Genomic DNA, 19,087 nt, shown 5'->3' with positions numbered 1-19,087 from the left:
AAAGTATTATATTTCAACCTTTCGTTTATTGTAAATAAGATATGAACTCTGTAATTAACACATTTAAGGCTCTTACCACATAGGAACCCAACTTAATTTTATTCTGAATTTCATAGCCCAAGAAAATGCTCCTAAAACTGCCCGACTGTCCCATTTTCTTGAAAAAGGGTTGAAATCTGCGCGTGCACTGATTCGTGCTACAACCAAGAGAGCTGGTAGTAAATCGCGTGTTATGGCAATCCATCCGTCGGGCCCGCGGTTCATTTTTCTCGCGTCACGCGCGCAACTCGCGGGCATCCATAATGCAAGCCCGTCAGCGCGTCATCACATACCGGTGTAGGGTTTAACTCAGTACAAAAATATTTATTGTAAAGAGGTAAAAACGTGTGTTTATGGCAAATAAGTGCTCCTTTTCATGTGGGAATTGGTTATCATAAAGATGTTTAGCAACCAGATCAAAATATGCCGCTAAAGTAAATACAACATTTGAAATATGTAACAGATTATGCTCCGATGAATGTGCCCAAGAAAACACAATAAAATAATTATGGGTTCTGAAAGTCAATGGATTATGGGACAAACTATGCATATGCGCGCATCAGGCAGTTCCTACTTGACAACCTGTCAATGGCTTGAAATGTTTAAGTACCTACTTAAAATTGTAACAATGCCTGCAACTGGTGATGACTCTAGTATAAAGGCTAACATAGCTTTGTAGTTCAAGCTACATTCCAGATTTACAATTAGAATTTTAATAGAAGTAAAAATATCTAGCTCTATGATTCTCATTGATCTACGGGGGAGACTTTTGTTTAGTACTTAGTTGATAGTCCCCTACTTGAAAAAAAATTGTTGATTATAACAAGAAGTTATAAACCCCCGAAGTAATACATGGCAATATGTTTTATATTACAAATAAACATGTGGGTAAATTTGCGTAATGGCGGCTGTAAAACATCGGTGGAAGCATCGGTGGAAGCGCGAAGGCCATCGTAAAAACATAACGAAGGAGCTTTGTTGTATACAATTGTGTTTTACGACACCTCAGCCACTTAAGCAAATGTCTTATTACTTTGAGCAATTGACCCTTTTCACTTAGTTACTCTTTATGAACGCTACAGTATTTTTCAGTAGATTAAAGACTGCGTTGGAACATTATTGGTTTACATACATTTTCGTATTTTCAAGATAAACTTTTACAATATACATTATATTTAATCTTTAGTACCTACATAGCACGAATATTCATAATATTAGTCAATTTTCTTATTTTAGAGAATAGGAAGTTTGAATAAAACTATAGAGTCGAGGTGAAGCCGACTCCCAATGCTTACATTACAATATTCATGAGCGCTGATCAATTCCTCCCAGACGACACCTAGACGTTTCCACGTCTGGCGACGTTAACCGTCGAAAGAAAACAATAATTCCCTTCTAAAAATAAAAGTCGGTTCCCTTGTCGAGCGCACCGCAGTAACATTGTACGAGTTACGAGCGAGCCCCGGCGCAGCTCAACTGTGAGATATTGCCTTTTTTATGGCCCACTCTACTATACTATACTGGCACAGAATAGATCACATGATGCGATAAAATATTGCCCTCCGTCCTCACATCAAATCGAATTAACCCGTCCACTTGCATACAAAGACGACACGAGAATACGAATGGCGATATCCCGAAATGTTTTCCCTCTGTAATCGGAAAATCGTACATTCACTTACTATGCGAATTCAAGGAAAACAAAACTGTTCAAGTATTGGAAAAAGTGCTGTAAGAAGGCGAAGAAACTTTGATCTGAATCTTACCAAGCCTAGATTTACATTTAAGTACCTACTTACAAGACTCTCATCAAAAGTTATGGTAACGAGTGCGAATGTAATCCCGCAACTCATGTTTACCGTCCCGAAGAGGCGTAAAGCCTCTAACAGAGCCATCTACAACTTAACCCCGTAATACGTAATTGTACTACAATTAATACGCAAACTTGTAATTAATTTCCGCGTGATTAACGGGTATAATCCGGACTTACTCGAGATTACGTGAGCGTTGCCGAGGTGAGTTATTGTGTAGCACGGCGGGGCGGGGGTGGGTTCGCTGAAGCCGCCGCAAGACAGCGAAGGCTCGCTCCGTTGTCCTCCCCTTAAGATTCTCGCGGACGCCGCTGCCAATTAGGAGCGCAATCGCTCACGCGGCGGAGTCCCCCTCCCCGCCCCGCCCAGCACTACTCTTTGTTTCGTGACCGTGGTCGACGCAGCCCCGTCCCGCCATCCCGCCACTTGTTCGCCAAATGAAAACGGTTTCACTTTGGTATTACCAAGAGAAGCAATAAAGATAAAGTTTTAAGAAAGGTATTCCACCTTTTTTCGCTTTGGTTTCCGAAGTTTGTACGGTCTATTACTTACAGCTTATAGCTTTGTAACTTTATAATTGTATTTATTAGCATTCCTTGCGGTATTTTGTGCTCATACTGATTATAAAGTAGATAAGTACCTACTGAATAACACATTTTGATTTAAAAAAGACTCCAATACAGATTTTAACTAGATATTTTCATCTTATTGACATACGAGCTTTTGTCCGCGGTTTCACATGGATCCTTAGATTAATAAAACCTAGATAGATAGTCAGTGCACGAAAGGTGAGGCAGAATTTAGTAAGCCAGAATGGCTTACTCGTAAACGTCAAATGAACTGTCAAAGTGAAAAATTGGTAAACACGTCCGATGACTTTTAAAAAATTAAGACGGTTTGTGCTGTAAAAGGGTATCTAAATACATCANTGGCTTTCAAAAATTAAATACGGGAATGATACCAGTAACAAGAAAATTTATTTCCCAATTGTTCGCCGTACAAATACACTTCCTTTTTTATGAAATCGAGACTTTTCAGTCGATTTCTCTTATTGTAATTAGGTAGGTACTTTGAATTCAATAAATAAGTAAGTACATGATGCGTTTTGTTTTTGTTAGTTATAAAATAATTAAAAACGTATTAAAAATTTCCCTACTTTCGGGAAAATCGCCTTTACTGTTTACACTCCCCAACAAAATTGACACTAATGACATAAGATTTTTGCCTCACTCTTGACGAAGCGTTTGTATGAAGACTATCCATCTAGGTTTTATTAATCTAAGCATGGATCACGGATCGTTATAATAAAGCCTATTATAGGTCTATGTGATTTTCATGTAGGACATAATAACAAAAATACTGTGAAATTTCGTCAAAGTCCATTCAGGGAGTAGTTTAAAAAGTAGCAAAATGTCCCACCACCCTCGCAAATATTCACATTTATAATATTAGTATTTGTAGAATAATTAAGGGAGAGTCCGGTAATTTGGGCCAGTTTTTTTCAATCTCATATTACACACAATTTTGTTTTGTTTTTGCTAATGTCCATGACATATACCTAATAAAAGATAAATTATTCAACTTACTATTTCATAGGTATTATTCAACATGACTACTAAATATAAAAAATAAAATATTTGGCTAAATTGGACTTGTTGAATTTAGCCAACCGGTTCGATAATTTGTACCACTGGGTTACTAAATTGGATTTCAATAAAAAAAACTATGGCAAAATATTATACGCTACATTCTTAACAAATTAGGTAACGAAAAGGAACAGTAGTTAATAACATATTAAATCGATATTGTTTTACACATTATCACGATTTTGAGTACAAGTTTTGTGATTCCAATTATCGCAACGCACACTTGTAGGTACCTAATCTAATTTGCCAGTCTTGCTTTCATTTATTGTTAAGTCAAACATAACTATGCTATTTGAACTTCAAAATACGATTTACTAAAAAAATAAAATGTAAAATTGGATACAACTTGATGTGGTACAATTTAACCGACTACTAGGTGACTAGTACTTTTAAAAAAATCGATTAAAATATAGCTTATAAATACCGAAATGTGATTCAAATAATTAAAATCCACACTAATTTACGCTTCTAAATAATACATTATAAACACTGTGTGATTTTTAACAAAATTACAAACTAAACATGCATCGACAAAAGTTGCAAGAAAACAATGAAAAAAAGCTTTTTAATTCATCTCAATTCATTGACACGGCAAAAACCATAAGGCCGATTATACTCAATGAATTTAGTTCGTATCGCTGAGTGTTGCAATTACAAACATTTAATAAATACTTTACGAAATATGAGGGTGGTACAATTTACCCGGCGTACACTATACCGAACTCCATGTAATTACGTTTACTTAAAATAACATTTGAATAAATAAAAATTAAGAAAAGACAATGATTAATCTTATTTTATTTTGATACCAAGTCTTTTACGATTACACCTTACAGGTTTTATTTATATGTAAATAGTCATAGACATGTCATAAATGTTTATTGCATCATGTTGGTACATTTGGATCTAAATAGAATAGAGAGATTTAAAATGTAAAGATGGACTAATATTATCAGTATCCCGAATACAGGTTGTAAGTAGGTTTCTGAGTTGCCTCTGAGTAAGTAACATAGAGGTTTTTTTTTAATTATGAGTAGATATTTTATGTCGTAGCTACATAAACGAAAAATGTTATTGTGAATTTTTCCAAAAGATTCATGTAATTAAACAATAAACATTTTCCAAAATAAATGAAAATTCATTAAATTTTAACTTTTAAATTAATTTGGTTTGGTTGTAATGGTTTGTAAATTCTGTCAGCACTTTGTGGTAGTAACACACAAATAATGGGGCGCTGGAAAATAAGTACCTATCTTCAGGCTTTAGTTACCACCTTTACTCACACATAAACCTGTGAGATCTGAGTATTTTAAAATACAACAACAATTTGCTATGGACAGAAAAAAATATTTTATGATTTTTTATTCCAATTTACTATATGGGGCCTGGATCCTGTCCCCGGCATAAAAAAATCATTTATTTAGATGTTTGAATGGCTAACTAAATGTTAATCGACTTGTAAAAAACTGAAATTTCTTCTTCTTTTATTTTGGCAAATAACACTTCTTGGTTTTGAACTCATATAAGTAATGGAAAAGTTTCCTGATGTTGAAAACATTATATTTCTCTGAATGGGATTAAAATATAGACCAAAACTAAAAAGACGGTGAAGTTTTTTTTTAAATCCATCAGGAAATTGCTGAGAAATTAATTATTTAAATTGCCTACATATTTTCGCGTGGATCTCAAACATAAGCGGTGCTGTGATGTCACGCAGCCCGTTCTAGTTTCAAAAACAGTGCTTACCACCCATGGAGCGTAGTCGAGAATGACACTATATGTCAAAGTCTTCTTTATCATTTTGTATATGGCCAGGTCTGGGATATTTAAAAACAAGGTTAAGCCTTGAGTGACCCTGGCTGAAAAATTAAAAACTAGATTTAAAAAAAAGTGGATCTGCCAAAAGCACTGGTCCAGGGCACGGTAATATCACAGAATAATAATAAGTACTACAGAAGTTTTACTTCGCGAAGGTGTTTAAAAAAATGTATGCTCAATGTCAATAACAATATGGTGTAATTTAGCTTGTCTCAAGAGTCAAGCAAGTTTGTCAGAAGTTTTGTTGACAAACGTCAGTGATCGGTACTGCGCCGAAGCTATAGGGCTGACTTCGGTAAAATGATGTGACGTGAGGTGCCAGTCTGCAGAAAATGGCGGAGGAAATACATGATTTAGCATGAATTATCATGAATAATATTAACTACTTATTTACCTCTCAGTGTCTTGAGGCAATTTAAAAAAGTACATTCTGTGTTTTTATTATTATTTAGGCAGTTAAATACTGCACAGTATTTAGTACACCATTTTCTTTATTTTTTTCCATCATANGAGGAAATACATGATTTAGCATGAATTATCATGAATAATATTAACTACTTATTTACCTCTCAGTGTCTTGAGGCAATTTAAAAAAGTACATTCTGTGTTTTTATTATTATTTAGGCAGTTAAATACTGCACAGTATTTAGTACACCATTTTCTTTATTTTTTTCCATCATACACAACATGGACCTATAAAAAAAGGCGGACGGAACTCGCGCTACAATAAAACTGTGACGCAAAATTTTGGCGTTTGTCTATTGTGTGAGTGAATTTAGGGATGCCATGTTAGCCAAAACATTTTACCCATTTATTTTAAGAAAAACATAGATCGGCAGATGTTACTTGGAAATGTAGACAGAATTATTCCGTGCCATTTTAAAAGGATGAAAGGTGAATGCGTTGAGGTAGGCGCGAAATTTTCAATGTTCAAATTTTCTTACATTGTTTGCAAGTCAGTGTGTCAGGGTATGTACTTAATGTTGATCAAAAATGATTCACGCAGTTACAAATTACGAATCTTGTGTACATTATAATCATAATCTTATGCATCATCAATATATTATTAACTAGCGGCCGCCCGCGACTTCGTACGCGTGGATCCCGTTTTACCCCCTTCATCTATCTTACGCGGTTTAGATTTTTTCATACAAATGTTTTTTTCCGCTAACTCCCGTTCCCGTGGGAATTTTGCAATATCCTGTTGTAACTAAGCTTCAAGTTTACTAAGGTACCTGCATGCCAACTTTCAAGCGTCTAACTTCAGCGGTTTAGATTTTTCATACAAATGTTTTTTCCCGCTAACTCCCGTTCCCGTGGGAATTTTGCAATATCCTGTTGTAACTAAGCTTTAAGTTTACTAAGGTACCTGCATGCCGAATTTCAAGCGTCTAACTTAAGCGATTCAGATTTTTCATACAAAACGATTTTCCCGCTAATTCCCATTCCCGTGGGAATTCCTAAGTATCCTATAACCTGCCCAGGAGTATGAAGAATAATTGTGCCAAGTTTCGTTAAAATCCGTCGAGTAGTTTTTGTTTCTATAAGGAACATACAGACAGACAGACAGACAGACAGACAGACAGACAGACAGACAGACAGACAGACAAAAATTTTACTGATTGCATTTTTGGCATCAGTATCGATCACTAATCACCCCCTGATAGTTATTTTGAAAATATATTTAATGTACAGAATTGACCTCTCTACAGATTTATTATAAGTATAGATATCTCTGATAGATTTTTTTTAACATACAACCTGACACTGACTTGCAATCAATGTAAGAAAATTTGAATTTTGCAGTTCCACATTTTTGGGAAGGATCAAATTTGCCTATGAAAATATATCCCATTAAAACACAATTATTATGATAAATTATTTTATTTCCATAGTATGCGTAACAAATAACTAAAAAGTCCTAAAATTATTATTAATTTCCCATATTTCGGGTAACTTTCCCACGTAAATAACTGAGAACACTGGTCTTTGACGTATTATTTTTTCGAGTGAATGACGTTTGATTTCAATATTTTAATGTCGGGAAATAAGTGATTGGATTATTATTTTGCCTGTGAAATGTGATTCCTTAATTTTTATTTGTTCGAACAGAACGGTTTTTACACAATTTCATCACACAAGACATGTCGTATTCGTGTTGTTTTTTCACTGCTTAAATGTGTCAACTGTGTGAAGTTTGCACTCGAAGTGGTGTATCAGGGTGTGAATGTGTGCGTGCCGGCCTGTACGTACAGGCAAGCTGGTGTATCCTAATGTCACAGTATTTTGTTGATGAGAATCCGTCCGACTTTTTTTATAGGTCCATGATACACAAGAATACGCGTGCGTGAGTCAATGTTCGCTCGTATGTGAGGCCTTGTCGAATAGTACTCTTGTCAGGTATATAATTGTCGAATAGTACTCTTGTCAATAGTACTCAGGGGCAATCGTGCGTGTTTTGTTTTCGATGTAAACTCTCGGAGATGAACAGGCACGGTAATACTATCATACAGTATTGTAACTTCATATAAACGGACGAAACTCGAGCTTTCCTTCGAAATTCAAATCTCGGTATGCGCTCGACATGCAAAAGTCGGGGGTGTCGCGAATGTGCCACAGTAATAAACGGACAATGTGTTTTTTTAAACATAGTGGTTTTTTTTTAATAATTACAAGTACCTATTTATACAGGGTGTTAGGTAAATGGATTTATAAGTCAACACTAGCCCATGTTAACATTTATGCATGAAAATAGTATGGTGAAGTCAGTGAATATCATTTTATTTTTATTATCATTCAAAATAAATATCAGATTTGTATGAAACTTAAAATTATAAAAATTATGATAACAATTTTCTGACTTCACCATTGTAAGCATTTTTACCGTTAAACAGATGTTAATTGGAAATTAAAATGTATATTGTTGTTTTAATAATTAAAATGCGGGTAAGCGAAATAATAAGAAAAAAAAAGAAAAATTACAATCACAAAATACATTTACAAAACTAGATAGAAATTCAAGAAGGCAGATGTAATGAAAACAGGGTGCGCAGGTGGGCAGCCCTATCGCATGTTGTCAAACGGTGATGTAAGTACCGCGCGGCTGTTGACATTTATTTCAAAAATATGACCGAGTTGGAATACTGTATAGATAGTATTACCGTGTCCAGGGGTAGTAATCACTGTTTGTACTCTGAATGACTGTCGTGACTAGGTACACCGATCAAAATGGCGCGAATATTTGTTATGCGCAACTTTAGGGCCCTGTAAGTTCTTTATTTGTAGAAATGTTTTTTCACATATTATTATTAGTTTTACATATATTTCAAATTTATTAAAAGAAAAAAATTAGAAACTTGTCCATTGTGCAACCGACTACACGTCACTGTCATTGGGACCTGTGATTCTCACTCACAGTTGCAAAATAGCACCAAATACTGAGGCTGAGTTGCACTCTTATTTATCTTATTTTAACATTGAAAAACATCAAAAATCTGTCAAACTCCATACAAAAAACACCGGTTTTGGTTAAAGTATCGGTTAAAATAATGTGGAGCAATTCAGCCCTACAACCATATACCTACTATGTCTTTACCTTGATAAGCCATTGCATCGCTGTATAGCCAATTCTAATACTTTAATTACAATTTTTACAAGCATCCACGTTGTCGGTAAGTCAATATTTGGCAAGTATTATACATAGAAGACTGCCACCATTTAATTTTGGTGTTACAATACAGGGTGGAATTTTGTAATGCCACCTGAAGGGAAATTACTCTACTGTAGATAGAAAATTTTACTCAAAGGAAAAATTCCTTTGTCTTTGAAGTGAAAGAAAACTGCATTCAAATATTTTCCGAAAATTTTCGAAAATTCACTCACTACCATTCCATACCATTTTTTGTAAATAAATAAAATGGTTTCAGTTTTCATGGTCAAATTAAAGGATCATTTAATTTATCAAGTTTAGTAGAGAGATTTCATCCTAATTAATCGTAGCGATCGATGCAACAAAAATACAGGGTGTAATTTTAACAGATTTTCTTTAGACTGGCCTGCACCTGACTTAAATCCTCCTAGCATGCCTGGGATATGCTTCAGAGAAGAGCTCTTAGGAATTTCCCTGAAGATATTGTGCATAAAAACCAACTTTTCTTGCATCTTAACAGAACTTGGGACAGTATTCCACAACAGGATATTGACACTCTTGTTTTGAGTATACAGAACCGATGCAGATGTAACAGGAGAGTCTTAGGTGGATCCACGGATTATTAATTTTAAGTTTTCAATAATAAGGGAGAGTCCGCTAATTTGGACCAGTTTTTTTCAATCCCATTTTACACATGGTTTTCTTTTGTTTTTGCTAATGTCCATGGTATATAATAAAAGATACATTATTCAACTTACTATTTCATAAGTATTAATTAACATGATTGTTGTATATTTAGCACAAATCAACAAAGTACGAGTTCAGAGCTTCGGTCCAATTTAGCCAACCGGTTCGATAATTTGTACCACAGGGTTACTAAATTGGATTTCAATAAATTTCAAGCCTATAAAAAAACTATGGCAAAATATTATACGATACATTCTTAACAAATTAGGAAACGAAAAGGAACAGTAGTTAATAACATAGACAATCGATATTGTTTTACACGTTATCACGATTTTGAGTACAAGTTTTGTAATTCCAATTATCGTAACGCACACTTGTACCTAATCTACTTTGCCAGTCTTTTGCTTTCATTTATTGTTAGTCAAACATAACTACGCTATTATAACTTCAAAATATGATTTACTAAAAAAAAATTCAAAATCCTTTGGTAAAGTTCCATACAACTTGATGTGGTACAATTTAGCCGACTAGGTGATAGTGCTTTTAAAAAATCGGTAAAAAATGATAGCTTATAAATACCGAAAAATGATTCAAATAATTGTAATCCACGCTAATTTACGCTTCTAAATAATATATTAGAAACACCCTGTGATTAAATTTAACAAAGTTACAAACTAAACATGTATTGTCAAAAGTTACTTGAAAACAATGAAAAAATACTTTTCAAAATAAAACACACGTGTTTGTTGTCACGGCAAAAACCACATGGCCGATATCAATTTATTTTAGTTGTGTATCGCTGAGTGTTGCAATTACAGACATTCAATAAATACTTTACGAAATATGAGGGTGGTACAATTTACCCGGCGGTACAATATACCGAACTCTCCCCTATTTGTAAAAAAAAAAGTTTTGTTGTTTCAAAAATAAAGTTAAGATTGTGTGTGAGTTTTTCCTCTTCTTCTAAGTTTTTTTTAAATTTAACTTTATCTAAAAGTTTATTATCAGATTAGATAGGCTATTAAACAAGGTTTATTTTAATGTGTAGGTGTCTCAACAAATAGTTAATAGAATTTTAGTTATTTAGGTTTAATTGAAATATCCCTAGACCATGTTGATGTATGTACACAACTAAAATAAAAAACACAACGTACGTACTCTATAGACTGCCATCCGATTTAATAATAGTAAATTAAATGTAAAAAATATATTAAATACTCTTCACAAATACCCAACCAGGTTCAAAGCAATTGTAGATATTCGGAGATGTAGGTAGAACTATTTTTTAAAATCTAATCTAGCACAAACTAAAAATGTAACATAAAATACATTTTAAGTTACATTTTTTGCAATAACATAAACTCTGGTGTAGTTTCATTTCACTGTAATTCAGAATTTGGAATTTGAAAATTTTTACTTACTGACCAATACCTATTCTCTTCCTGATATTTTCTAATTTTAAATTGTGAAAAACAATGCGACAAAAAATCTTTAAAAAAAAACAATGCATTTTGCTGCATAAAATACTACCTTCTTTGCATTAAAGTTGAAAGTTATGGTTTGAGAACATTTTATTTTTAAGTTTGTTCGTAAGTACAGTATTTTTACAGTATGCCTTTCAATCTATTCATACAAGACAGTTTTTAATATGAAACTACAATTAAAACAACCTAACAAAATTTAAAATGAAAACAAATATTGCAATATTTTTAAAATTTTAATTGCTTATTTTTTATAATAATGTGTAACAGATTACAGACTTTTGTCATTTGATAGTTTGGTCGGGATGTTAATAAGTAGTTCATGGACATGAACACTATCGAAGTAGGTAGAAAGGACAATACCAACATTAAATTATATCCGCCGATTACTCATAAAAATTAGAAGCTGACCAACTACCAACGGCCAATTAAATGTCTGTAGTCAGCGGAAAATCTCTATTAATTTATTTTTTCTCGTTTTTTCTCAGAAAATTGTTAAAAATTAGATTTGCTACGAGTGCTACGGCTACGGGCTTGCTACGAGGTAGGTAAATCATGCTACGAATGTTGCTCCTTAATATTATGGTTAAAATCTGTGAAAATGCTTGCCTATGTTATGGTTCACATCATGTATAGTTTTCTTTGTATAATTCAAACATTTATTTTACCACAACACACACTTATTATGTGAGAGTAGTTTTAATATTATTTTGTTTATACCAAGAGTTTAGTACATTGAAATTTAACCATACAAAGGATTAATGTAGATATTTTTCATGTGTTTGTGTTTTACTACGCCTCTGTATTTAACAATAACTGGTGCTTTTGAGAATTTAATGCCATTTCAGATAAAAAATATGACGTCACAACCAATCAAAATAAAGAGTTCCAACAGAACAATCTACAACAATAACATTGAATGGAAAAAGTGTAACTTACGTTGCAGATTCATCGCTGGCGGGAAGATGTGGTGGTTTCTCATGGCCGCGTCTTGCGGGCGGGCGCACTGCGGCGGCGGAGGCTGGTACCTCATGCCCTGGTACCGGTACGCCGCCTGCGACATCTGGCCGCACGACGCCAGCTCGCCCCACGACAGCTCGCCGCCGCCGGACCCCAGGCATCCTCCCTCGAAGCCGCCGCCGGCCCCGCTCAAGTACCCGTACTCCATGCTGTCCAGCTATCTCACCAGCTCGCCTGACATCAGCTCCGGACCACGCGAGGGCGCCGCGCCGCGCGGGGCGCGCGTCTCGTCTCCAGTCGCCGCGCGAAGGCTCACAGCCGCATAATTGGATGAGCCGCGCTATATCGAATTATGCCGATTACAGATGGTATCCGATCCGTGCGATAGTTTTTGCTGGCGCGGAGGTCCGCGCGGTCGCCCCACTCGAAATCGAATGATAAGCCTAATTCAATAAGGGCGAGCCTCGAGGACGGGGCGGGGCGCGCACCCCCGACAGCGCCAATGGCCGCGGCGGCGGGCCCGGCGGCGCCGCTCATTGGCCGCCGGCGCCCCCGCCGCCCCGCGCCCGCGCTTCGCCGGGGGTGCGTGTCACGACACTTGTCTACTTTTCTTTTCGCCGACAGTTCCTTTGTCATTGAGGAAAATAAAAAAGTTGTAATTAACGATCCAGGTACCCACTTAATGAATGGCTATAGGTATATTCTGTTTGCCGGAGTTATGCTGTTCTGCAACTTTCTGAAAGATTTCGTATTGATATGTTTGTTGTTATTAAGTAATGCATTATAATTTTTTTATTATTGTTTAATAAATGAGTTTTTCCAATAGAAAAGAAGAAGAAACTATTTATGCCTATGCCTGTGCCTATCCAGGCACTAACCATTTTTTTACACTAAAATATTTTTTTATTTACATTATTCTTCTTGCTGTAATTTATTAATATTTATAATGGAAAATGATTTGTGAAATCTCACAAACTGTGATTTTTGCAACTATTTTTCCTTTCTTTTTTTTTTATAAACTTAAGTTGAATAATAAATGAGTGTACTGAATATGTACCTAACTTTCTTTTAAACTTAAAATTTTAAAACTAAAAAACTAAATAAAACGCAATATTTATTTTGGAATCTGTATACCTATTCTTACATAAAAATCAAAACTCAAAACTACTTAAGCTGAATTTTTTTTGACTAAGTACTTACTTATTTCCTTAGACCTCCTGAAACCAGTTAAATAAATTAGCGATACCTATGATCATCAAAATTTCGCTGATACCTATATCGTTAAAATAATGTTATGATTTCTATAGTTTTTGGCTATTTTTAGCTGTCAAACAGCGAGCATACACGTTGCCCATTTTTCACTATTAACCTATCTTCGTAAAGGTGTCATTTAATAATTCTACCAATATATTCAACAGTATTATGTTGATAATGCAACTGTTATTTTTATCTACAAAACTACAAAATACAGAAATTACAATGTTTTAAGCCTCTGTCAAACAGCGAGTGCTGGCATAAGGATGGGCGTTCCAATACAATCCCACATTATTTGCTAGTTATAAGTGATAGCCCTGATTTTCAGGTTATTAGGGCTTTCAAATTGGACAAATGGTAAAAGTTTACTATAAAATAATGGACTGCTAGAAATGTTAATTAATTATCATCACCTATATTTACGTTTTTAATATTGAATAATGGTGATATAAAATTGGTACTAAATGTAGAGATATATAGGTAATATTTTCGGAAAAAAATCAAAAACTATTTTGTGTTAAAAAGCTCAGTTGAAAAAAGTTTTAAGTCACCAACAATCTCATTTCATTTTTTGGTTAAAGCTAAAAAAAACTTGTGATTCAAGATTTTAGAGGCTTTAAGATGAAATCAAAATTCAGTTCGAAATCCATAAAAAAGTTGGAAAAGTTAAACTTTTGACCCGCAATGGTCAAATTTGGATCCACAGTCTACTAGAATTATTAGAATGTACGTGTGGTATACCTACCTATTATTTTAATTTTATTGATACCGAATTCTATGAGTAAGCTTAATATCAACCCAAAGACTTACCTCAATAGGGTGTCCTGGGTGGGTATACTTAGTGATAAGGAAAATGCAGTGTTTCACCGAATATTTTAATACTCGTGACGTGAACTTTAAAGATTTTCTTCTGACACAATCATGGTGCCCTATCAATATTGGTGTTATTTGAAAGCTCAATAAATAAACTTAAAGAAAAATACTTTTTTTTTTATAAACACTTAACAGGTACCATAAATGTGACTTGAAAAAAGGCCTCATTTTGGGCACACCTCTGGGAACAATTAGATAAATTTTTGTGGTTATTAAAACCAAATAATGATATTGCGTGTCCTTTTTAACAGATGGATAGCAATTAATCCCAATTTAACAGTTTTATAGCCATAAAATTTGGCTCAAGCGTAACTACCTATTTTTTGAAGAAATGACTCTGGATCCTTTTTCAAACACATTTTTGGGGTAAAAAAAACCTTTCCTTTGATGAAATGAAGTTTAGAACTAGGCTTTCAAATGCAACCAATTTTGGTGGGAAGTGGGAATGCATGCGTTTGAGAAGTGCTTGTTGCGGGAGGTGCGATTTATTTGATGCCGAGTGTAGTTAAAATCAGTGTTTACGTACGTACTCAGTCTCTACATTTTTATTTAGAAAAAGATGTCTGAAATAAAATAAACTCTAAATTCTTTAAGTCTTAGGTATGTGCAGTTTGTGCAGACATTCTTACAGTTAAATGTAGAGTCGACAGAACATCAACCTTAATTTTTGTGTGGAAAAATCGCACCTAAGTATTACAACTATACAAAAGGTCACAATCTTTAACTTGATATCAAGTACCTACTGAAATATATCAAAATTACAAGATTAAACTCTAGTAATAGAACAGCGCATGTGAACACAGCGGGGTGCGAATGCAAGTTCGCGGGGTAAGGGGTGAGCATGAGAAAATGACGCGTATAATATTCGTAATATTGATATTGGTGCGACAAACGCCGCTCTCCCAAGAGACGCGCGGTCGCACGACGCTGTTTTATATATTCATTACGACACGATTTTTCGTTTGTTATTTTTGTTTATCACGTTGCCGTTGATTGTTTAGTTACGGACTACTCAGAATTATTCCTATAATATTAATTATTGGTGCCTTGAAAATTATTATAATGTAAGTATTATATTAGTCAGCATTATAAATAAATAAATAAAAAAACAAAGAATAATAACAAATAAATAATATTGACGTTATTTTTTCTTAAAGAATTTTGTAACGCTGAAATTCATAATCATATTTATGTAGGTAAAACTACCGGCTTTAATTAAGAGAATAATAAAAATCATTTCTAAGATATCTTAATAAATAATATTATTTATTTATTTATTCAAGAGAAGGTATTATTTTCATTTTCATTTTCTTTTAAGATTGGGACGTGTAAAAGTGCTTTTTAAAAGCCTATTTGCAAAAAAATGAGTTTTTTTTTGAGTTTTCCTTAAATTGTTACAGAACCATCCCAAACTATTACTATTGTTGTTCCATCGAGACCTAAGACAACAACTACTATCAGCCAGAGTCTTTGATAACAATTACGCTGCAACCTTGACACACTTGACAGTAAATCAAAAGACAAGTGCATGCGTCGCGCGCGCACGCGGCAGGCGGCCGCCTAATCCGATAATGTCCCGGTTATGGGCGGTGTGCGTTCTCCGCACTCCACTTACCCCGAGCCATAGACAAGGTCGTCTGATAGACTTGCTCTGTGGGAAAATCATTTCACATGCTTTTAGAGCTTAAAAAGCTTTAGTACTTTGAGATTTGTACGAGGATCAAAGCTCGATCAAACTCAATTATACTAATGGGGATGTTGCCTGGGTCAAAAAGCAAGAGTTTTAATTAGTCCGTCAGTTAATTTATCAAAAAATACTCTACTCGTATTTTTCACTTTTTCAAACTAATGAAAATTTAAAGAGATAAAGCGCCCCAAAGTTCATAAGAAGAGGCCCGTGACGTCAACGCTTGCTTAAAAATGCCGCACGTTGTGACGTCGTGCGCAACTTCAACGCACCATAACTATGTAATTATTTGTTAGATTGACAAATAAAATTATACGTGTCCAATATTTTTTGATATTAAACATTACGGACTAAAAATAATTTTTTAGGCAACTAGCCTATTACAAATCATTTCATAATTTATAGATTTTTTAAAATTAATAAAATAGTAAAACATCAAATAACGTGCATGTTTATTATAAAAGGCGAAGTTAGTGCCACATAGCATTATCTCCCAGTCAATCGTTGGGAAATTAGAGTAAGCAGTGCTTAAAGGTGATGAAGTTTTTCCTATGACGTAGGAATAAAGAATCAATTTTAGATGCATAAAATCGTAAAATACAAGATGATATTTTTAATACGTGTTCTTTTTAACTAAATTACAATAATTTACTAATACCTACTTTATGTAAATATTGCATAATATTCTCTTTAAGTGCCTGTAGTGGCGTCTATAAGCCCATAAGTCTGCAGGCCGGGCTAACTCGATTTGCGCCCTCCAGCCACATGCCTGATGCGCGTTGTCCCCGCGGCCGTACGCTGTTTTTAATTAACGAATGCAAACTCTTTAACTGTTCTTGGGTTGTGTAATGTGCGATAAAACCTTCTTAGCCATAGCAAGTGTCTATAACTTCAGCACCAGAAGAACGACTCAAGTTATTTCAATTTAGTGATTGCCTTGCCTTTCTATTCTCAACAAAAAATATCAACCTGCTAAATAAATTCAATTGGCTTGTTGTTTGCAATAAAGCGGACATTAGTAGGTCGTAATTTGAGAATTGTATAGTTGACACCACTAACTAAATAATCCCAAGCTTTTTTAAGAAGAGAAAGATATGTCTTAAGCTACCTTTATGAGTGTCGCATTTTTAAAGGTCATAAAATTAAACAATGACAATTTACTAGATTTATTTAAAAAAAAAAACGATGTGTTACGTATTTTTCTCGAGCCTATTGCTGACAATATTGAGGAGCTTTATTTAAAAAGCTCTTGATATTCTGATCTTTCATCATAAGTATTTTAATACAGTCATAATTATTAACCCTAAGATAAACTAATACACGGTTATTCTACAAAATATAATTTTTGGTCTGAATTATTGGACTCATCAAATCACAGAACATCTACATCGCAAATGGCGTGTTATTTACAAAAAGTGCGTGTTTATCACGAAACAAGCAAAAGTTGCGAGTGGCAAAAAGTAGATTGTCCAAGGCGAAAGTGGATCCGCGGCAGTTTGATTGCAAGTCGCTAAGTGATCACATATTTTACCGCGGCGACTCTTGTTTTTCACGGAGACATTCGCGCAATCAGCGTCGTAGGCACTCGGATATGTCTCTACATATTTTAGTTGGCTCCAAGATCGTTGAATAGTTAAAAGGATAGAAGAAAATGTTGGATTCTTTTTATAACTAATGATGACAAAATTATTATGACTTTAACTTTGTTCAATTCAGTTTATTATTCGTATTATCATATTACATGCTACAGTCGAATCTATGGAATAGACGAGTACACCTGCATATTTATTTATTTCATTGCTTTACTATGTATAAATTAAACATTTTATAAGATTTTGTTCAAACAGATTTGCAATTTGTTGTAGTGATAACTTACAAAGATGAAAAGTGTAACATAACAGTAAAGTTGGTCCACGAACTACACATCTTTCAGGAAAGGTCGATGCTTGAGATCTTCTTGCGATAGAATAAAATCCCAAATGAGGTCATTCGATGGAAGACCGGATGACATCCCATCCATGAAAGTGTAAATCGACATGAGCTCATTTTTGATTTAGTTACGTGGTATTGATTGATGCATTTAAATATGATATGCGATTCATTTACAATTTATAACTTAGTAACAAAATTATACCTGCTTACTCCCTGGACCTCTAAAATATCATTATTTATATATTTTTAATATGAAAGTAAGTATACAGCGAAACCTATATAAGATTTGGCTCAACACGAAAACCATCAAGCAATTAAGGCAGCTCTTTCGTAACTGCTGTAGTTGTAGTCTTTTTGCCTAGACGAGGGCAGAGACCAGAGGGACGCGGGGCGGGCCCGCACCTGAGCCCGATGATTGATGAGCTCACCCATCGCCATGATTGCTGACGCCTCCATTAGCGGCCCCACCTCGCCTGCAGACGTCACAGCACGTATACGTGGAAACTGTAATTATAAAAGTTGCCAACTTACGCTAATGTAGGTAGTCATTAAGACGCCTCGTGTAATTTGTTCGAGTTTACAGCGGAGTTAACAATTTGCTTAGATTATTGTGTTTTAATGAAAGTTTATTGGTGGTACTTTTTTTTCTTTTAAATGTTTAAACACATAGGTATCAAAGTCTTACATGGCCTAGATATGAAAAAAAGTAGTTCAAAAGCTATTTTCATTTAGTTGGCTTTTATTGCCAAAAGACTTGATTCGACCTATTAATTAATGTACAGAGTTCATCCTACTGAAACAAATTCAGTTTCAAGAACAGCTTGACCTGGTTGGAGGTCACGTGACCGGGCTACTCCGTTTGCTTTGAGAATTCGCAGAAGAAAAATAAAAATATTGTTAATTTTAATAATGCCTGACTGATTCTAATAGTTACCTACTCGTAACTATATCTCAAATATCTTCACATCTTTACTGAGCTATACTAACACTAAACAACAAACAGGTTGATCGTATATACCCGGGCATCTTTACACATACAGTGTAAACATCAGACCGCGTGTTTGCAATCCGCCTTCCCGATAGCTCTTTATAGTTAGCGCTAGCGCAGTGAAGGGGAAGATCGGTCGGAGGACGGAGGACAGGACCTCGCTTGTCAAAGTGGCCGCCGGCTTGTTTGAACAACTAATGAGCGGGCCCAGGAGACGCGGTGTTTGCCCCCGACGCCCCGAGCGCTCCTCGCCTCGCTTTTT

The 19,087-nt window shown here is 34.8% G+C and overlaps 1 protein-coding gene across 1 annotated transcript in view; it reads right to left on the bottom strand.

The window, feature by feature from the left end:
- The window catches only part of LOC114354739 (paired mesoderm homeobox protein 2B), a 30,922-nt gene extending 18,416 nt beyond the window's left edge, over positions 1–12,506 (bottom strand). Inside the window, exon 1 of the mRNA XM_028307282.1 lies at positions 12,071–12,506. Within this exon, the coding sequence (XP_028163083.1) occupies positions 12,071–12,299 (229 nt within the window). The 5' untranslated portion in view covers positions 12,300–12,506. The remainder of the gene's footprint in view (positions 1–12,070) is intronic.
- Between the last annotated feature and the right edge of the window lie 6,581 nt (positions 12,507–19,087).

Source organism: Ostrinia furnacalis, unplaced genomic scaffold, assembly GCF_004193835.3.
Source record: "Ostrinia furnacalis isolate ACB-3 unplaced genomic scaffold, ASM419383v2 OfSCF2157, whole genome shotgun sequence".
Lineage (NCBI taxonomy): Eukaryota > Metazoa > Arthropoda > Insecta > Lepidoptera > Crambidae > Ostrinia > Ostrinia furnacalis.
This window is presented reverse-complemented; position numbering and strand designations above follow the sequence as displayed.